The sequence below is a fragment of the Podarcis vaucheri genome, assembly GCF_965113315.1.
Source record: "Podarcis vaucheri genome assembly, chromosome: 3".
Lineage (NCBI taxonomy): Eukaryota > Metazoa > Chordata > Lepidosauria > Squamata > Lacertidae > Podarcis > Podarcis vaucheri.
The window spans coordinates 48,835,073-48,857,179 of record NC_138761.1 but is presented as its reverse complement, the minus strand read 5'-3'; the positions used below and the strand labels follow the sequence as shown (position 1 = coordinate 48,857,179).

The 22,107-nt window shown below is 41.1% G+C and overlaps 1 protein-coding gene across 2 annotated transcripts in view; it reads left to right on the top strand.

The window, feature by feature from the left end:
• Positions 1–21,821, top strand: part of MAP3K21 (mitogen-activated protein kinase kinase kinase 21) — a 38,548-nt gene extending 16,727 nt beyond the window's left edge. Inside the window, exons 2-11 of one of the 2 annotated variants that reach the window (XM_082214994.1) lie at positions 3,153–3,333; positions 4,362–4,510; positions 5,888–6,063; positions 7,851–8,091; positions 8,868–8,990; positions 12,765–12,881; positions 13,386–13,536; positions 15,504–15,598; positions 16,601–17,350; positions 18,367–21,821. In XM_082214994.1, the coding sequence (XP_082071120.1) occupies positions 3,153–3,333; positions 4,362–4,510; positions 5,888–6,063; positions 7,851–8,091; positions 8,868–8,990; positions 12,765–12,881; positions 13,386–13,536; positions 15,504–15,598; positions 16,601–17,350; positions 18,367–18,752 (2,369 nt within the window). In that variant the 3' untranslated portion in view covers positions 18,753–21,821. The remainder of the gene's footprint in view (positions 1–3,152; positions 3,334–4,361; positions 4,511–5,887; positions 6,064–7,850; positions 8,092–8,867; positions 8,991–12,764; positions 12,882–13,385; positions 13,537–15,503; positions 15,599–16,600; positions 17,351–18,366) is intronic. The other variant, XM_082214995.1, reaches the window with a different exon arrangement.
• Positions 21,822–22,107: the final 286 nt, after the last annotated feature.

Below are 22,107 nucleotides of genomic sequence, written 5' to 3'. Positions count from 1 at the left end.
AGCAGCAGCAGAGCTGCCGCTGCTGGCAGAGAGATCCGCGAAGCCTGGGCGCGCTGCGCACAGGCTTCGGCATGCCGGCAAGTCTCCGCCAGCAGCGGCAGAGCTGCCGCTGCTGGCGGAAATGTCCGGGATGCCTGGGCCGGACAGCTTTTGAAGGCAGGCGGGGGGAGCAAAGACTTTCGCCCCCGCCAGCCTTCAGAAGAGGTCCAGGACCTGTTCCGAAGTGGGGGGGGGCGGGACACCTGGCCCCGCTGCCCCACTTCGGAAAGCTCTTCCGAAGTGGGGAGGGGGGTCGGGGACACCTGGCCCCGCCGCCCCACTTCGGAAAGCTCTTCCGAAGTGGGGAGGGGGGTCGGCGACACCTGGCCCCGCCGCCCCACTTCGGAAAGCTCTTCCGAAGTGGGGAGGGGGGTCGGGGACACCTGGCCCCGCCGCCCCACTTCGGAAAGCTCTTCCGAAGTGGGGAGGGGGGTCGGGGACACGTGGCCCCGCCGCCCCACTTCGGAAAGCTCTTCCGAAGTGGGGAGGGGGGTCGGGGACACCTGGCCCCGCCGCCCCACTTCGGAAAGCTCTTCCGAAGTGGGGAGGGGGGTCGGGAACACCTGGCCCCACCGCCCCACTTCGGAAAGTTTTTTAAAATGCTGGGGGTGGGAAGAAAAGCCCTTGTTCCCCCCCCCCAGCCTTCAGAAGAGGTCCGGGGACAGACTGTCCCCGGACCTGGTCTGAAGGTGGTTTCCCTAGGAACGCATTAATTGATTTTCAATGCATTCCTATGGGAAACCTTGCATCGCAAGACGAAAAAACCGCAAGACGAAGAGAATTGCGGAACGAATTAATTTCGTCTTGCGAGGCACCACTGTAGTTTTATAGCCTCTGCTGTGGTTTCTTCCCTAAGGGAAGTGATGTTTGCACTCACAGGACCCATGGAGTGGTAGTACACTCCACCAAGGAATGGGAGAGATTTAAATGGAAAAGAGCGACTTACATGTAGCTCCTCTACTACAATCATCCTTGGTTTGTTACAGATAATCTTATAACCTATTGTGTGTATATTGAATTAGTCTTGTTTTAAAATGTTATGGCTATTAATCCAAAGGAGTAGGTTTTTAAATGGCTCTGTGCACCCAAATTTTAAATAGGAATTGGTAAATACCAGTAAGTGGCATGCATACACAAAATCCATGTTATTACCGTAATTGGGCTTGATGCTATGGAGGTGCGTTCTAAAATATGTTAATGTTATGGACATAGTGCTAGTTCTGAAAGCACACTTTCCTCCTGAGTTCTCTTAGCGTCAAAGTAAATGTTTGCAAAGTGTAGCCTTTAGGATTGGGCTCAATCTGAAGTCGGAATGGCAAATATTGACATTGTGATTTTAGTGATCAAGTTCTACAAATTGTTTTCGTTTTGGTGGAGCATTTTGCATGCAGAGTCCCTCACCTGAATCATATAGCATGTGTGTTAAAGTAACTTCCAGATTCTGCATCTGCTATTTGTGAACTTCAGTCACGTATGGTTGAGTGCACAGAATAAGCCCAAGGTTGCAAAGGTCACTTGTTTTGATATGAAGCTAATGAGGGGCAAATATCTGTAGAAGTCCAAAAGGGATGGCCTAGCACAGGTTGCTAAGCAACAGACCACAAGAATTTGTTCAGTCACGAGGCACTGGCGCCTATTTAGTTTGTTTATGTCAAGTGCTCTGCCACCCAATTTGACAAACGGGAGGGAGGGGGGAAATTATACAAAGTATATGTAGTGACTGCAATTCTTCATCCTGCTTATGGGAAATAGTTCTTCCCTGCTGCCCCCTCTTTCCCATTAAAATGAAACCTGGCCATATGCCAGTTATTACCTTTCCAAGTCAGTTTGTGTTTGGTTTCGGTCAGATTGACTGACATGGAATTTGTGGAATTTTGCTTTGCCTGTGTAGAATGCAAAACAATAGGCCTTTCATTAAAGTACAAAGGGCAGCAAGTTCATATCACTACGTTCACCACATTTTCCTGCTTCTAATTATTTCTGTCATGGGCACTGAGTTTCAATATAATTTTATTCAGTACTTCACTTGTGCCTCGAGGCACACTGTTATGGATCAGTGACAGAGTCTTCTTCTTTTAAATAAATGCATACATGAATAGTAAAATATTAAACATTCTCCACAGTTGCAAGGGTTAGAGGTCACCTCGCCTTTTGCTTGAACGCATTCCACAGCCCTAGATAGTTTTAACTGGTTACCTGTTAATGGTGCTTTGCAATTTATATGGCCAGGAAAAGAACTTAATCGCAATTCATTATCTGTAAACTGGACTTTGAACCATGTCTGTCTCAAGTGCTTAAACATAGTTCCTGCTGTTGGCAACAATAGTGTGAACTGGATATGAGAAATTTCAGCATCGTAGTTCTAGTTTAGCTGCCTCTATGATTCACTAGTTTTGTATGCGTGAGGATTCTGACATAAATCTTCTGCTGCAATTCATCAATCACTAGGTTAAACTGTGAGGAGAATTAGCTCCAAAATTGGAAATTGAATCTGCACTATTTAGTGTATTTCAACACCACACTAAACTGCAGTTTAGTAGGATATAGTGAGCTTCTGACTCATGTAACCATCTGTCTCCTTCCCAATCCTGGGATGAGTTTGCCAGCTTTTGCTTCTGGCTTCCATTAACCTCAGCTTGTCATATCATCTGAACTGACAAACTGTAGTTACTGTTAATTAGCCATTGAAACTAGTTACTCAGGAGAAGGGAAGCACACAAGTCTAAGGTTCCAGGCAGCTTATTCACATTATGCTAAACTATGGTTTAGTGTGACACCTGAACTCTCTTAATTGTAGGTGTTTACTCCTTCAACATTCCACACCTTATGTTAGTAAATCATCATTCAAAGCATATGCATCTACTCAAACCATCAGTTTTTTTTTTGGGGGGGGGACAGGCACAGCTTTAATCCTTGATGAATTGCACTCTGAACCTCTTACTATGAGCTAAATCCACGTTGTCCTAGTTTTATTTATTAAATAAAAATTTTAACATTAATTTCTAAAAAGGGAAACACTTGGCTCCATATTGGCTGCAGACGGATTATGCTTGCATTTCCAGATGGGTCAAGTTCATATTAATGATGATCTATACACCCCCCCCTTTTTTCAGTTCTGTTGCTTGAGAAGATAGAGAATGATGATATTCATAACAAAACACTGAAGATTACAGACTTTGGCTTGGCTAGAGAGTGGCATAGAACAACTAAAATGAGTGCCGCGGGAACCTATGCATGGATGGCACCTGAAGTTATCAAATCATCCCTGTTTTCTAAAGGAAGTGATATCTGGAGGTAATTATGTTTTCAATATTCTCTTTATTTATTTTTAATAACTTTTGTACAGCTGGATGAAATTTGAAGCAACCTAAAGTTGTGTGGTTGTTTCTGGGGTGGTGCCTGGTACATGCTGCAAGTAAGGAGCACCACCAAGGTGTGCACAACTTACAAGGTCCTGGCTCCTAAACCTCACCCAATCAGTAACTCTGGGACTCTGCTGATTCTAGGCTTCCCTTAATGGTTCTCACTATACTTCTCACTATATTGGTTCTCACTATATTGCATTCTAGAGAGCAGGAGGAATATCCCTCTATACGCCTATGTGCATTTTTTAACACCTGAAAGATGAGGTCAGATATACAAGGAGAGGAATTCAACTTTGCACTAAGGCAATTGTTCTGTCTGGTAAAGTACTTTTGCTTGCCAGGCAGAACCACCACCACCCCACTCATCTCTTCATGTGTAAAACAGTTTCATAGAATCATAGAATTATAGAGTTGGAAGGGACTCTGAGGATTATCTACTCCAACCTGCTGCAGTGCAGGAATATGCAGCTTGGATCGAACCTGCAACCTTGATGTTACCAGCTCCACACTCTTAACCAACTGAGCTATCCAGGTTTCATTTACAGTATAATTAAAACAAGGCAGGTGAAAACCCACAACCACCAGAGCAACAGTAAAACAGCAGCAGCAATGAGATCAAGCATCCATCTTAAACACTTAAAGGAATTATTCAGTTCATTCTTCCTTTTTTGTGGGCTGCAAGGTGAAGGCTTCATGGAAACAAATATGATGAAACCACTTTCAGATATGCAGAATACTTATTTATGTAGCTGGATTTTCATTTGCCTATGGCTGTAAGACATTTCATTTAGCTGCAACCATGTGCTGAAAGGATGTAGAGCATGGCAATGGCATAGCCTTTGTTGCGGTGTGTTTGGATGCTTTCCTTCTTTCTAGATGGGCTGATGACCTTTTTAGTTTTTGTTTTGCCCTTCATTAAGCCATGTATTTAACTGTCAAATGAACATTTATTTATAGTTATGGCGTATTGCTGTGGGAACTCCTTACGGGAGAAGTTCCATACCGAGGCATTGATGGTCTTGCTGTGGCTTACGGTGTTGCTGTCAATAAGCTTACTTTGCCCATTCCATCCACATGTCCTGAACCATTTGCTAAACTAATGAAAGGTACTTGTGCTGCTTATTAAAAAGGGGGGGGGAGTTGCTATGAGATAACTCGCATGTTGTCCATAATATGTGTACATTTTTTTTTTTAGTTTTAGCACTTCATTTAGAAATGTCATCACTTACGTTAAGGTATAGAAAACACCAGCTTCCCATTTCATTTTAGTCCAGTACTAAAAACGTTTTTTTTAACGCGTTCAGCAGTGGAACGTAATTTCATTTTAAAAGCTGCATTCATCTTTGAAAGTGCTTTCTTGCTCATTTATTCATTAAGTTATATTCTGCCCTTCCTCCAAAGAAGCTCAGAATAGCAGTGTGGCCTCACCACAGCCTGTGACGTAGCTCCGGTTGAGACAGTGTGGCTTAGAATCTTAGAACTGTAGAGTTGGAAGGAGCAGTGAGAATCATCTAGTAGTCCAAACCCCTGCGATGCAGGAATATGCAGCTGTCCCGTACGGAGATCAAACCTGCAGCCTTGGTGTTCTTAGCACTGAGCTCCAACCAACTGAGCTACTTGCTTAGAGTCTGCAAGTCAGTGCAGTTAATGCTCAAAGTTAATGAAAAGTTACATCGGAAGCAGTTTATTTTGTTGGTGTAGCATGATTTTATCAATGCAGGATGTTTGCGGATCTACAAATTGAATAATTCATATGGGGGAAGTGAAGGAATCTTTATTTTTAAAAGCTCTTGTGTGCTATCCTTCCATATTTTGAGCCTGGATTAATCTATAGGACATGGGTCTGTGCCTTCGGGTCACCGTTGCAAAAAGAAGATTGTGTGAGACCCAGGCAAAAATGCACATGATGAATATATTTGTGGTCTCACTTTTTGAAAGTGAAAGGACCATAAGTTATTTAACAGGTCATGCCTAAAATAATCTGTGCATGCATCCAAGTCACGTGCTACCTTTTATACATAGCTCTGGACAGTCTGAGGAAATTGCCTCATTTAATGCAATCTCAAGCAAACCCTACTCTACCAAGAAAGTGCTCTATTAATTGTTTTGAGGGTTTTTTTTAGAAACATTATATAAACATTATAGAAATGCTTAAAAAGAAATTAATTCTTAAAAGCTGCCAAGTTACAGAGAACCAGGCAGAGGGCCTTCTCGGTAGTGGCACCCGCCCTGTGGAACGCCCTCCCACCAGATGTCAAAGAGAAAAACAACTACCATACTTTTAGAAGACATCTGAAGGCAGCCCTGTTTAGGGAAGCTTTTAATGTTTAATAGACTATTGTATTTTAATATTCTGTTGGAAGCCACCCAGAGTGACTGGGGAAACCCAGCCAGATGGGCGGGGTATAAATAAATTATGATGATGATGATGATGTCAGATTTTGTTCCCTGTTCTTCTAACTGATGCAATTGATGAATTTTAGTGTGCTGGGCTCAGGATCCCCATATCCGACCGCCCTTTACCTTGATTCTTGAGCAGCTTACTGCCATTGAGGGGGCTGTTTTGACTGAGATGCCTCAGGAATCTTTCCATTCCATGCAAGATGACTGGAAACTGGAAATTCAACAGATATTTGATGAACTGAGGACCAAGGAAAAAGTGAGTGAACATTAAAGAACAGACACTGAGATTGTGGTATTGTGTGTCCAGTAGGATAATTATTGGATCTTTCCCCCCTCTTACCGTATTTTTCACCCCATAGGGCGCACCTAGTTTTTTTGGGGGGGAAATAAGGGGGGGATTATTTTTTTCCCCAGGCGCGGGGCTGGGGCGGGAGAAGCCCAAGCTTCTCCCGACCCCAGCCCCCAGAACAGGCTGCGATCCGCAAGCCTAGGGAGCCCGGCGGGAAGTCGCGCCAGTCTCCTCAGGCTTGCGGATATCTGCCCGAAACCCGGGGTGCGCTACTTAGCGCACCCCGGGCTTTGGGATGCAGGCAGCTCTCCGGAAGCCTTGGGAGACCGGTGGGAACTCCCGTGGGCTCCCAAGGCTTGCAGATAGCTTCCTGAAGCCTGGAGATCGAGAGGGGTTGGTGCGCACTGACCCCTCTCCCTCTCCAGGCTTCAGCGAAAGCCTGCATTCGCCCCATAGGATGCACACACATTTCCCCTTCATTTTTGGAGGGGGGAAAAGTGTGTCCTATAGGGTGAAAAATACGGTAATTCTTGGTACTCTTTAACTCTTTTAAATTGCTCTTTTATCCTTATGCAGTGATGTATAGTCAGAACACACTGGGCTTAATGGCAGGTGGGATTGCCAAAGTCACCCAACTTTTTATTTTTATTTTTTTGCCATGTGCATAAAGCTGAACACACACAAGTTGCGGGCTTACTATATACAAATGTATATGTAATTGTTTAAAAGTTGGGTGACTAATCATATATAAAAAGCAAAGCCTTCATTGGGTGAGCAACTAATTGTGAAGAAAAGAAGCTTCTGCATTATTTGAAATCTTGCCTTTTCCTATGTGTGTGTGTGTGTGTGTGTGTGTGTGTGTACACACACACACACACACACACACACACACACTGCACTGGGCTAACTATTCTTTTGTTACAAATATTAATGGGAAACTTCCTAAGCTACCATCCAAGTTGACTTTCATACTCTACATTAAAAGCTTTCCTGCAGAAAAAGTAGGGAAGCCCTTGGGGCACTGGCATCCCTACTAGATCTTAGTTATCTGGAATTGTATTGAATAATAATAACAATAATAATAATAACAATTTTATTATTTATACCCCACCCAGAGTGACAGGGTTTCCCCAGCCACTCTGGGTGTCTTACAGCATATATTAAAAATTGTAAAACACCAACCATTAAAAACCTCTCTTCAGATGTCTTCTAAAAGTCAGTTTATTTCCTTGACATCTGAAGGGAGGGTGTTCCACAGGGAGGGTGTCACTACCAAGAAGGCCCTCTGCCTGGTTCCCTGGAACCTCACTTCTCACTTCTCACATTGAGGGAACCACCAGAGGGCCCTTGGATCTGGACCTCAGTGTCCGGGCCGAATGATAGAGGTGGAGACGCTCCTTTAGGTATCCTGGGCCGAGGCCCGTTTTTCTTTTCCTCTTCTGCAGTCGACTCGCTAAAATAATAATTTAGAGTCACATTTCAGAACTGTGGAGGTTAACAAAAAAACAAACCAAATTGATGAGGGAAACAATGTCCCAAATTCCCATTTGTCCTTAATCCAACAAAGCTCGGCTAGAGTCTTGTTGACTACCTCTTTTAAAAATAGCCTTGGTGTGGAAAGAGGGAGATTTCACCCTATCTCCCTCTTGTTTGAAAGTTGTCAGGTATGCTATCTAGAAATACTTATGGAAATTTTTTTTCATCACATGGCAGAAGACTTGTTTCCTAACTAGTATTTCTGTAACTATCGTTAGGAGCTGAGGTCACGAGAAGAAGAATTAACAAGAGCTGCTCTCCATCAGAAGTCACAAGAAGAGTTGTTGAAGCGGCGTGAGCAGCAGTTAGCAGAACGGGAGATCGATGTACTGGAGCGAGAACTCAATATTTTGATATTCCAGTTAAACCAAGACAAGCCCAATGTGAAGAAGAGAAAGGGAAAGTTCAAAAAAAGCAGATTAAAGTTTAAAGATGGTCACAGAATCAGTCTGCCTTCAGGTTTGATTTTCCTCATCTATGCATTTATTTAGGATGGCTACTGCATTTGCAGATTTCAAATACCGGGCTGAAAGTTTCAGAGAGTGCTATTGAAAGGTTAGATACAATACTGATATCATATTATGCATTTCAGTGTGACAAATGAGCAACATTTTGAAGATATTGAGGCGTTAGCACAGACCTCCCTTGTGTTTGATTTAGAATTTTGTTCTATCAGCCAATCAAACTTCCTGAATTGGGAAACCAAATATACTGGGGAATGTTGCTTTGAAGTAGAATTCTGGTAGGGAATTCCCCTGTTGAGAACATATTATATCTTTGTTCACGCCAAAGTATTTATTACTGGTGTGTCAAGGGTTTGTGAAAGAGCAGCAAACATGGATTCCTTCCTCTGCTCAATAGCTGTGGCTACTGTTCTTCCTGTACCTGTTTACCAGGGAGTAAGAACCACTGGATTCAAAGGGTCTTACTAGGATTTTGTTGCATGTTACCTTCAGAGTTGTCTCTATGGCACATAGTGACAATTAAATATGAGCCAACATGAAAAGCAGTGCACCACTGCTGTGTTGAAGCTAGGTTGTGATTATGCTGTAAAAACACTGCACCAAGTTCTTTAGAGGTAGGCAAAATTGCAGGTGCAACAAATAATGAATTTTGTGCTTTTTTTAAAAAAATAAATGCCTGTAACTATTGTTATATGTAAAGAAGTAGCATGTTAGTTTGAATTTGGGTTTTTATTTTATTATACAAATACATTCTTCTCCTGTTTATAATAGATTTTCAACACAAGATAACAGTGCAAGCCTCCCCGAACCTGGATAAGCGAAGAAGTTTAAACAGTAACAGCTCTAGTCCACCAAGTAGCCCCCTAATAATTCCCCGTCTTCGAGCTATACAATGTAAGTCTAATTCAAGTATTGTCCCCCTTCCCCCGATCTTGATTTTCTTAATCTGGAATGACTGAACGCTCCTGATCTTGCTGTACATTTTAATACAGCCTAAGTCTGAAATCCTATACCCACTTAGCCGGCAGCAAGCCCTATTGAATTCAGTGGGACTTATTTCCAATCAAACATGTATAGGAGTATACTGTTATTGTTAGCCAGTACGAGGTGAAGGTGAAGATATGGTAGTTTAAAACAATGGACAGAAAATTCTCAAATTAAAAAAAGATTTTGTTATTAATTTCAGAGTTATTTCACACTGTGGTTAGCATTAACAATGGTAATGAGGCAGTGACTTAAACTTTAACTGTGTTGGAGGCTTAATTTAGGCATTCCACCAAACCATGGTTTCTGGTAACTATAGTTTACAGCCGCAAACCATGATTTGAGCTTCTGATCCAAACTGGTTTAGAGCTGCTTTTTTGCTTCCCTTTCCCACCTGCTCAGCATTCCTATCTCAAGGTGCTTTGGCATTTGGAGGTAGTGTGATGCCCACAAATTATGGCTGGTCAGTTCAGAAAACCTGAAGACTGCATCACCTTGGATTGCAAACTAGCCATCAACTTCTGATTCTGGTTTCCTACCATCTTACAAACCATGGTTTGTCAAATTGGGCTGTGCAATTAATCACAAATAGCTTCTGGTTTTTGCTTGGTGTGTGAATTGTGCCCAAGACTGACTGGACTTGTAGAATTTTAAATAATGTTATTCATATATATATATATATATATATATATATATATATATATATATATTTGCTTTCGTAGATTTTCACGGGTACAGGAATGCAGGTTTTGGTGTCTTCGGGTGTCTTCCCGTGTAAGAGTCGGGGTGTCTGTGCGACGTTTCATCGGTAACAAGAAGCCGAAAGCACCAGCCTGAAGATGACGAGTGAGACCTCGTCGAAACGTCGCACAGACACCCCGACTCTTACACGGGAAGACACCCGAAGACACCAAAACCTGCATATATATATATATATATATATATATATATATATATATATATATATATATGAATGAATGAAAAGAAACATGAATATAGGTGGGCAGTTTGCTGGAATGCATCTTGAGATTTTCAGTAGAGTTACTGTATGTTGTGTCTGCCTGCCTGCCTCTGTGCACGCATGAAGGAACTTTTACATTCAGCTTAGTTCCAAGTGTTTTCCCCTTTCACACAGCCTAACACTGGTTAATTATTCAGTGTCTTCTGTTTGAGGGTAATAAATTATCACTCCTGTTTCCCAGAAATGAAAGGGGCTATTGTCTGTCTGCCGTTCAACCTGGATGTCTTGTAAACAAAAGATTATTTTCTTCTCTTTGAACAGCATTTTCTTAATCCTTTGTTCCCATTATCTTCTGTTCTTTCAGACTTGATAGATAAAGCTGAAGGGGAGTTCTTACAGACATTTAACTTGTGTACTTATTTGGCTGAAGCTGAAACTGTTTTCTTATTCTGTGGTACATTTTCTCCCTTCACCTAATTTTGGGCTGCACTGCAGTGGCATAATGGAAGGAATGGGAGCCCCTTCAATACAGTTTAGAAACAGAGGTCTAGTCACCTTTGTCTGGAAATGAAATTCCAAGGCCTGTCACATCAGGTTTTTAATGAAAATAATAAAGAAGGCTATAAAACACAAATTCTTCCTCATGCAGGATTTACCGTATTTTTTGCTTTATAAGACTCACTTTTTCCCTCCTAAAAAGTAAGGGGAAATGTGTGTGCGTCTTATGGAGTGAATGCAGGCTGCGCAGCTATCACATAAGCCAGAAGAGCAAGAGGGATTGCTGCTTTCACTGCGCAGCGATCCCTCTTGCTGTTCTGGCTTCTGAGATTCAGAATATTTTTTTTCTTGTTTTCCTCCTCCAAAAACTAGGTGCGTCTTGTGGTCTGGTGCATCTTATAGAGCGAAAAATACGGTATTTTTAACTGTTGGTAATGCTTGAAATCAGGCTTTATTGATTTGATTTTTATAAAGGTCGTTACCAACTTGGAAGTTTTCTGAAGAAGGAGAGGTTATATCTCTCAATTTGGTTTCTTTAGACAATTATACATTGGAACTATATGTTAAATATTCCTTAGACTGTGAACCCAGTCTTGAATATTTTTGAGAGACTCCTTGAATTGGGCAGATTTTGTAAACGAGTTTGTAAGTCTTCAAGCTTCCCACCACCACCATAATCCTTCTCAAGAACATAAAATGTTAGAGTTAAAATATTAGAATTGCCTGGGATCTATGGAACTGAGAAGAAAAAAACATATACTGGCTGTACAGTTATGGAGTCTGTGGTGTGCAAGCCCTTGAAGGGGCCAAATCCTGCATAGAGGTTGTTCCAAGGAGTCTTGGGATATGTATACAGGAGATATTTTTTTTATTTTTCTAATGCAGTCACCTCCTGTAGAAATGGATCTTTGTATCCCAGTAATTGGATTCCTGTGATTGTAATCTGAACAGAGAGCATTAAAAACCCACAAAAAGTTCCAGTGTAACTTTACCAATTTTGTTTTCCTCATACATATATGCCACCTAAATCTATTGTACATCATCCAATGGGCTGGATCTTGGAATGACAAGTAAGAGAAAGCTTGCAGAAGAGGATTTGCCTTGTTCTTCCTTTGCACTGCAACTTCTTGAAATTCCAGAAGATCTCTGACCCTCAGAGTGACTTTTGGTCAGGCAGAGGACCAACTGTGTATAGAAAGGGGTGCAGAAGTATCATTCTGCAAGGTTTCTTCCACTCAGAGTCCAGTCCAATATGTTTAGGAAGAATTAGGGAAGGTATAATGAGTATATAGGGATTGGAGGGGTTATAATTCTCTCAACCCTATACAGTGGTGCCTCGTAAGACGAAATTAATTCGTTCCGCGAGTTTTGTCGTCTTGCGATTTTTTTCATCTTGCGAAGCACGGTGTCGGGCAAGTTTTGGAAAAGCTTCAAAAATCACCAAAGTCTTTAAAAACCTCAAAAAAGGCTCCTCTAAGTCAAGTCGCAACTGTATTAACGGTGTTAAGAAAAAGGAAACAAACTTGCAATACGTTTCCGTCTTGCGAAGCAAGCCCATAGGGAAAATCGTCTTGCGAAGCAGCTCAAAAAACAAAAAACCCTTTCGTCTAGCGAGTTTTTTGTCTTGCGAGGCATTCGTCTTGCGAGGCACCACTGTATGGCCAAGCTACTAACTACATTCCATCTAAACATGCTTCATTCACATCCATTCCTGTTTCTGTGTTGTATAATAGTATTGTGTGGCACAGCAAGACTTCACTTAGTAAATAATTATTATTTTCCCTATTGTTAGTTATCTGGGCTATGTACAAAATAGCTCTTGTCAGTAGCTGCCCAATCCTCTTTGCTGTATCTGCAACATTGTGGCCAGGTTGTTACACTGGATTAGATGAAACATGATGACTATAGCATGGTGTCATGTCTGACCTGGAGAGCTGCCACAACACAATACATATTGCACTATTTCAGCAGCTGTTATATCCAGTCCTAAAGATTTGTTGTTGATGGTGCTGTCAACCATAGGATTTGACTGCTTAAAAATGGATCACAAAGTAATCAGCTGTGAACACTTACCTCTCATCTCCATGAGCTGAAGAAGCTATTCCTAGGATGAATGGAAGGCCTCTGTACTTTGGGATGCCTGGTTAAGAATATGGTATTTGCTTAATACCAAGCTGAAGCGCAACTTGGTATTTTCATCTCTATTCTCTTAATTGTTTCTTCAGTGATTTCCAAAACTGACCCAAATACAGCTAATGGGCAAAGAAACAGTATATATGTGTACCATCAAGATGTAGATATCACAAGCGAATATGAACTTCCCAGTGGGGTTAAGAAAAAAGGCAAGACCACATTAAATCATAAAAGGTGTTGGTTAAATTAATTTCTAAGCTAAATTTGTATGCACTGATAGCCTGAGCACTTACTTGGATATCCATTCCAGAGATTGTGTTTCAAATGAATGCAAATGCATTAACTGTATATTATGACTTCACCCTATTAAGTTATATCACAAAAGGCATTACTCTATATGTATATCTGATACAAGTGCTCAGTAACTATAGCTTGCCAAGATGTATAAAGAAAAATCAAAAGCATGAAAAGAAATCGGATATTTTCTGTTGATTGGCTTAGTTTCTTTTCTTACCTCCTACCTTCATAGATGAAATAACTCTTTGCCTGCTTGAATTTGATTTTATCTTAGCTGTCCTTTAATTGGGGGGGCGGGGGTAATCTTTTTTACAGTAGCATAATGTGAATGCTAAAGCATCGGGTATTTTCGGATATGCACTGCCATAAAGCCATACTGCTTGGAATTGCTCTTGAGAACTTTCATCTTTCTGCAGTGACCTCGGATGAGAGCAACAAAACGTGGGGAAGGAGCACAGTTTGTCATCAGGAAGAATTTGAAGATGTCAAGCGAGGCTTCAAAAAGAAAGGGTGCACATGGGGGCCAAGCTCAGTTCAAACAAAAGAGCGTACGGATTGTAAAGAGAGGTATAGCTGCTATGTGGCATGAGGAATGCAATACAAAGGTGGTGTTTTTGTAGTTGTTTTTGTTTTGATAAGCTTATATCCTGTCCTTTACCTGGAAGGCTCAGGGCTGTTTAGAATAAAATGAACGCAACAGCACCTTAATAAAAACCAGTATGCATATGCAAAATTATACACAGTGGTACCTCGGGTTAAGTACTTAATTCGTTCCGGAGGTCCGTTCTTAACCTGAAACTGTTCTTAACCTGAAGCACCACTTTAGCTAATAGGGTCTCCTGCTGTCACCGCGCCACCACTGCACAATTTCTGTTCTCATCCTGAAGCAAAGTTCTTAACCCAAGGTACTATTTCTGGGTTAGCAGAGTCTGTAACCTGAAGCTATGTAACCTGAAGCGTTGTAACCCTAGGTACCACTGTATACATTTTATAGTATATTTGAATCTTTTTGATCTGTAGTCTCGACTTTTGCCCATCATGGCTAGTTGGGGATTGCCTGGGGAGGGAACTGTATTAGGGGCCTTGAAGGAAGTGGTGGAGTAATGATTCTTGAAGAAGCCCACTCTGGACACTGAAGTGTTCAACACACACACACACACACAAACGCCATCTGTGTACTGTGTACAGAGTAATCTGGGAGTACTGAAGCTGGTTTGTTTAAATTATCCATACTTAATGCTGACTCTGATTCCAGATTGGACAACAAAGGAAGCTGTGGTTAATTAAAACAGGAGTGAAATCTTCTGAACAAAAGAGAGGGCAGAGAGAGCACTCAGGCGTGAAGCTTGTTCTGGCTCATTCCTTCTTGTGCACAGCACACAAAACCATGGTTTGGTGTGATGCACAAATATAGCCAAATGTGTTGGAAAACCACAGTCAACAAGTACAACTGAACTAAATGAGGCTTACAAAACCATGCTTATTTTCCATCTCATAGTGGCTAAACCTGTGTGGGCTTATTCCTGATGCAGGTCCAGTTAGGATGCATCTGTCTATGCCTAATTGAACAGCTGTAATCAGTGCTTTTTTCTGGGGGGACGCAGGGGTACACATACCCCTAAACATTTTGTGAATCTAAGTTTGGCCTCATTGAGGGGCAGTATTTCAATCTGAGTAGGAAAATGAGAGTACCCCTAAACATTTTTTAAAGAAAAAAAGCACTGGCTGTAATGAATAAGAGTCAGAAATTCTGGCAGCAAAATTCAAACACTGTGAGGAGGGCAGAGGGCAGAGACAATCTCTTACTTGAAAACATCCTAGGTTTTTAACTTAATGCAAACATGAATTACTGGAGTTTTAAGGTACACAATTTGAGGCATGCCAGGGGTTAAACAGTCAGAGATGTCTTGTTCAGATTTATTCTGAAAAAAGTGCACCCACTTCACCCACTTCGTTGCTTGAAGAAAATGTTGAGAACCATCAATTATACAAAAGTCCTGTGGCTTAGCTGCAAACTACTGACTCTGGATCTCGAAAATGAATAGGTTTTATCTCTTAATGCAGTGCAGGAAAATGAATAGTTTCAAACTCCTGGTTAACATTGTAACATTTGTATCAGAGATGTGGGTTTTCCAGAAAACCTTGAATTGGAAGATTTTCCACTGTGCTAAATCACTGAAGATTTGATTCAACAAGTTTATAGGAATATATATATATATATATATATATATATATATATATATGTCGTGCTCTGTTTGTATACTGTGGGAATGTCCTGAGATTTTTGTTTTCAATCACCAAAAGTAGTTGAACTGAAATGTTTCACTGCAGGAAAAGGGTGGGTGGGATTTAAAAAATCCAAATCATTTGTTTCAAGCAAGCCAATTTTTAACTGCTGCATAGGAACTGCAACAATAGCCAGATCATGTTCTGTTGTTTAGCAGAAAACCTGTCCCGTTAAGGTTTTTTGTTTACTTAGCTATCTGTTTATTAAGAGTGGTTTTCTTCATACTAAATATTTTCTCTTGTTTCAGAATAAGACCCCTCTCAGATGGCAGTAGTCCTTGGCCAACACTTTTGATGAAGAATCAGAAAGGTGTTCCTTTAGCGTCTTTGTTCATAGACCAAGGTGAGTGTGCATACTATATATAGTGATATATTATAGCTATATATGGAAATACTGCTTTTGTTTTTCAGGATCTTGTGGGCATCAGCACTCAGAATTAAACATGGAGTTCATAAGAGTAGTTAAAAACCCCAAAATAGAAATATTCTAAATGAGATTTAAGGTGGAACCATGTTCAGAGACAAAACTATGTTCACACATCATGATAAGCCAGACATTCTGGCTTCTTGTGGCTTGCTGAGAGCAGACAACAAACCACAGCTTTAAGGTGGCTTGCAACTGTGGCTTGTTAGAGAGAAGCAAGCCACAGCTTCTGATTTGGACATGAAGCACAGGGGAGAAGTAATGATGGAGCAACTGGACAGTATGCACCAATAATCTGCTCATTTTCAATAAGCCATACTAAGTCAGAAAGCCTAGCTTGCCATGATGCACAAATGTGACTAATGTCCAGTCATTGCCATGTGATGTAGCCAACAGCAAATCATGATCTAGGTAGGCTTGTCACGAACCTGAAAGTCTTTAAATGGAAATGTTTGGGGTTGAACATGGGGTTTCACATGCAGAACATGAGCTCCACCACTGAGCAGAATTTCAACTTTATTTGTCTTATTTGCTACCCCAGAGACTTTCATGAACACAGGAGAAATAGCAAAATAGATGGTATGAGCATACAGCCAGCAACTACATTCTTAAAAACTAAAAACCAAAACTTAAAAACTAAAACCAAAGAAATTTGCCATCTAGCTCTTCAGAAGGGCAGTTTATCTGGGTGGTCAAGTTGAAAAGCAATTGCTTTATTGTTTACTTGTGTGTGATTAAGGTTTCTACTTAAGCAAGCCATGTGATACATGATAGCTTCTCCTCTTATTCTCTTTGATGTTTGAATGCACTTCACAACTCTGCAGAGATATTACAGTTGCTAAGCTTTTTTTTAAAGTACATACTGGTGGTGAAGAAAAGAATGTTAGACTTGAATGTAAACAACTTAATGTCTCTATACAGAGCAGAGGCTTTCCTCTGAAGGTCTGGATACTAAGCGACCAAAGCAATTAAAATTGCCAAATCAGGCCTACATCGATCTACCTCTTTGGAAGGATGACCAAGGATTTAATTCTGCAGAACAGGAGAGCTCCGAAGAAAGAAATTCAGCAAGTTCTGCAAATAGCACTCCACAAATGACCCCGACAAACAGCCTCAGCAGAACATTTCAGAAAAAGAAAACTGACACAGTGCTTTATGGATGCGGGGTCCTCCTTGCATCAGTAGCACTGGGCGTGGATATTAGGGAGCTGAACAGATTTCAGGCTCCTGAAGAAGTACTGCCCAAGGAGGAAAAGAAAAGGCGTGATGGAATATTTCAGCGAGCTTCCAAGTTTCACAGAAGTGCAAGCCCTGTAAGGTTGCAGCCCAAGAAGGAGGAAACGCATGTCCCTTCACTGTGTCCACCTGTGAACCTTTTCTCTCTTTCTTCTGCTTCCACTAAATGCCTCCTTCAGTCTGACAGCGAAGATACAATTACGAGCACGCTGCCCTTTAACAGAGATGCTCCCATTAGACACTTTTTGTCTGAAAGTCCAGCGAGTAAAAGAGAACAAATGGCCAAAGCTGATCCTGCTGCTGATTCTAATGTGCCATCTCCCCATCTTCCTTTGAAGGAAGAATCTCAATTCATATCCGATGCGTCTTCCTCAAAAACAAGAGCTTTGGGTCACAGACGAACCGTGTCAGATGGAAACCCATGCCATGCCATAAGTGAGTAGCAAAATCAATCAATCAATCAATTAATCTGTAATTTGTTTTGTTTTCTTTACTGCAACGAAGAAAGTACTCTGACATGATGATGACTATTATTATCAATATAAAAACACAAAGATGCATGCCATAGTAACAAACAAAAGCAATAACCTTACCCCACACAATTTAAAAGGCCATAGATTGTTTAATTAGCAAAAAGCCTTTTTTTTTTGCTTGGCATCTAAAGATATGTAACACACGCACCTAGTTAGCCTCCCTGGGTAGAGCATTAAATAGATTTGATGTATTCTATTATACAGCTGCCTTACTTTTCAATTTGCTAAAAACGTTAGCTAATTTCTAATATATATATTAAGAGGAAGCTAAGTTGACCCGTTGATGTGCATAATAACTGGCTGTTATGTGCATTCACTAGGCTTCATGGAGAATGTGCATATAATCCTTCCATGAAGAAGGAATTGTGCATATTTCCCAGTCAATATATATAATCCCCAACAGGCCTTGGAAAGTGTATATGCAGTGATGGACTTTTATACGTTCTCCAGCCATTATGCATAATTTCCACTAGGCTTTGGGGAATGTATATATTTTGAGGCAGCGGGCCAAAAGCAGCCCAGAGAGCACAGACTGCACACTTCTGAACAAGAAATAATAATAACAGGACATGGTTTTTGGATATTATGCAAAGTGACTAGAGAGTGTGCATATGGCTGAGTGAATGTACAAAATATTCCACAGTGCCTGCTGGAGATTATGCATGGTGGCAGGAGAATGTGCAAAATTCAGCAGAGATGTGCACATTCCCTGTCTTTGAATGTTGCCTGATCAAAATACATGTCAATGTCATCATGGAAGGATTCTCCATTCTCCGTTGGTCCTGGTGAATGTGTACAACGGCCGGTTATTGTGCACATTAACTGCTCATCTTAAGTTCCCCTTAGCATATACACTGTATATGCACTGTCCTAGGCTTGTTTTAAATTTGTCTTTGTTGCCTTTCCCCTCCACTCTAGGTAATGGAATTGCTAATGGGGCTCCGGAGAGTGTGCACTGCCCATCTCTCCAGCAAAGAAACAATCCTTCACCTGTAAAGCAAGGAATTGTCAACATTATACCAAGACCTCGACCCTCTTCTCTAAGAAGTCGGCTAGATCCTTGGCAGGCTATTCCACAACGTCGGAAGTCAAGCCCTTTTGAGTCTGACGGTTCAGAGCGTGATAGAAGTTCAACGGTTAACTCACTGACAGACACTGATGAGAGAACTAAATCCCATATGCCATCTTTGCTGGATATTGATGTAGAAGGTCAAAACAGTGACTCTACAGTGCCTCTGTGTAGGTTGAAGAGTAAAGCGTGCCGGCCATCAATATATGAACTGGAGAGAGAATTCTTGTCTTAAGTGCCTTGATTTTCCCCCGGTGCCCTTTCTAAAGAAACATTTTCTGTGCATGACAACTTTATGCTGTTTTCCCCCTAATCTTTTTGACCAATAGTGCTGGTATTTCACCAGGCAGACATTAAATATAGAAAGAATGTACAGTGGAAGGGTTGCTCTGCAACACCCGTACGTGATGTGAGTGTTTAATAACAGTATTCTGAATGAATATGCGTGTGGAATTCATTTAATTCCTCACAATTTTAATTTACCTTTACCTAGTTGCAGAACAGCAGGCCCTGTTACCTTTGGCTTTTTCTCATTAACAGCTTGATCTGCTATATCCTAAAGTCCAGCTGCAGCCAGTGTAAATTTTGTCTGCAGGCAAAAGAAAAGTAGGATTTTACCCAAGGAATTACTTGTAATCAAACATGGAATTGTTCAGAAGTATTCAGCTTTTCAATTCCCAGTTGAAACGTAATTTAATTAGGCAATCCCCCAAAGGCAGTAACTGTTAAAAATAAGAACTTTTAAGAACTTTCGCAAGGAGACCCATCATATAATGGTAATGATAAACTGCAGTGTAGATATACATGTGTGTGGTATCCTTTTTAAAATAAATAAGGTAAATATTAATATTAACTTGATCACAATTTCCAAAATCAGTGGTACTTCTCTTTAAGGTTATGGGAAACAAATGGAAAAGACAGGCACTTTCAAACTGATTTTTTCCCCCTGTTGTTCACTGTGCTTAATCTCTTGTAGAACTGAAAATGCTGTTAGAGAATCTTAATTACTGAAAAAGTTCCAGTGAAACACACGTTTTGCTTTACTGTGCCAATCATAATTTTCTTAAATTCCTTTATGGTCTTTTAAAGTCTAATGTCTTATAGATCTGGATTCTTATTCAGCATGCACTACAGTATGTGAAACAGAATGCAGTAAGAATTTTACAGTAACAATTACCTATTGAGAAAGATGCATTTCAAACTGTGTGAGCAATTTAAATGAAATCCTGTTTTGGCCAGTTATAACATTATAGTATTCATGTGAAATAAATTCTTGAAGGTATTTTAAGATATTGAGGCATTATTAAAATGTAAAATGGATAGGTTTTCTGAAATTGATTCTTCTAAATTAGAAGTTGTTCAGAAGTGGTGCCCTTTTGGTAGATTAGCACATGGAGCAGAAATGAAATTGCCTTTTAATGGAGCATCGTTAGTATTTTTACCTGTGTGTCTTCCTGTCTTAAGGACTTTGTCTGCAATGCCAAGGACCCCAGTGCATGAGTAGGAAGCCCTTTTTCTCGCCTGTGTGCGCATGTGCTAGTCTTTGCTTTCTTTCTGTAGCTTTTGCACCACTTTGAGTCCCACTCCAGAAGGTCTTCTGACATTCAAGAGCATCGTGGGGTGGGGAGTACCAAGAGCCCCCAGTGTACACGGGGAACACAATACACAACCCTTTGGATTCTACCCTTTATTTCAACAATTAAGCGTAAGGTTTGACTGTGCATTGTGAATTTTGAGACAATGGAATCCACCACCGAAACCACAGTCCTCTAATCCAAAGCCATAGATGGCATTCCATATTCAGCTAAGGTTCCATAGCAAAAGGACATGTTAATTCTGAAGGACATGAGCTGCAATTGTACGTTGTATTTTGCTGACATGTTAAAGGTTTTCCGTTTTAATTTGTTCAGAGTGGTGAACAATCTCCTTGGGGCAGGGAGAGACTAAAAAGAAGACATTACAAATGTTTCTTTGGACTTAAAAGTATTATGTCTGCTCAAAAATTTTAAGACACATTGCCTGCTAGTTGTAAGTTGTGTGGTCTTTGTCTACTAGATAGTAATTAAGTTATTTTGTTTGTTTATTGATTATTGTTTCTCTTCAAAGCATTTTATATTTCTGTCAGTTTCTTCTTTTGAAAAAAACCTTAGGTGCTGCATAGTACTTTTAAAATGTTGCCCCTTTGTATTGGGTAGAGCAGGGGAAGAGAACAATCTGGCCAGTGGTCCAGATTCTACTCATCCCACCTTGCCAGCCAAATTTGACAGATGGGTAGGGCCACTCACCTGCCAAGCACCTGGTGTCACAGTGATGTCAGTGAGATCGTGGTTTGAAATCCCAACAATCTGCTGACACTCGGAGCCCTCTGCTACATTTTGAAGCCTGACAATCAGCTGATCAGTGGGACTTCAAAGCATAGAGCAGGACTTTGCGAGTCGGAGGGGGGGGTACTTTGAAATCCCAACAATCAGCTGCTTGCCAGGCTTCAAAGTGCTTGCAAAGAACCCTGCACTATGCTTTGAGGTACTGTTGATCATCACCACTTCACAAGCTCAGTACAGTTCTGAAGCGCTGTGCACGGGGCTTCTGACAATCAGCTGACTGGTGGCACCCCATAAGCCCCTTTTGGACTAGACCCGCTGCCTTTTACCTGTCCATACCTGACATTATTTATATATGAACCTTTTTCATAGAATCACGGAATTGTAGAGTTGGAAGGGACCTTGAGGATCCTGTAGTCTGACCCCCTGCGATGTAGGAATATGCAGGTCTCCCATACAGGGATAGAACCTGTAACCTGTAGTTTTCTCAGCACCACATTCTAACAAACTGAATTACCGAGTGTCATGTGATTAGCAGGTGGACATGGCATAGCCAAATGGCCTGGAAAGCCAAATGGGAAGGCCTGGTGTACCTAATTAGGCCCAAGGGCTGGAGGTTCACCATATCTGGTGTACAGTTCAATTGAGATTTTGTGCTTTATCATTTAAAACTTACACTGATTTAGTTCTTTTATATAAAAGAACTCAGGTGTATAAGAAAATCTGGGAAAGCCTTGCATGTAGTTGGTGTGTATATTTGAAGTTTATGACAAACCCCTAGAGATCCGGAGATACTGTGTACGGTCCTTTTTTTTCTGGAATGAGAGACTAGTTTTGGATTGTGCAGTAATACGCCGTGGAGTTTGTTTCTCTTTGCCTTCGTCACGACTATCTCAGGTTTCACAATCAAATGCCTTGTAAATGTTTGTTTAAATCCATTTTTTAAAAAAATTGTTTTCACAATTAAAGTTAAATGGATGCTCTGTGAAGTCCCATTTATTTCGGTGAGAGGAAGATACCGTAAGTGCCTGCTTAGCACACTCATTTAAAATCATTGCATGGCATCCAGAGAAGATTGCTCATGCAACAATGATACACACACACACCTAGTACAGCCTCCACAAAAAGCCTGCACACACACACACCCCCGGCAACACCCCCCCCACTCCTGGGACAGGTCCTGGAAGTCTAGAGCAGGATGGAGTATGTGGAGGAATTGGAAGGAGCTGCCTTCTGATTGCAGGAGTGTTGTTTTTCGCCCACTCATAC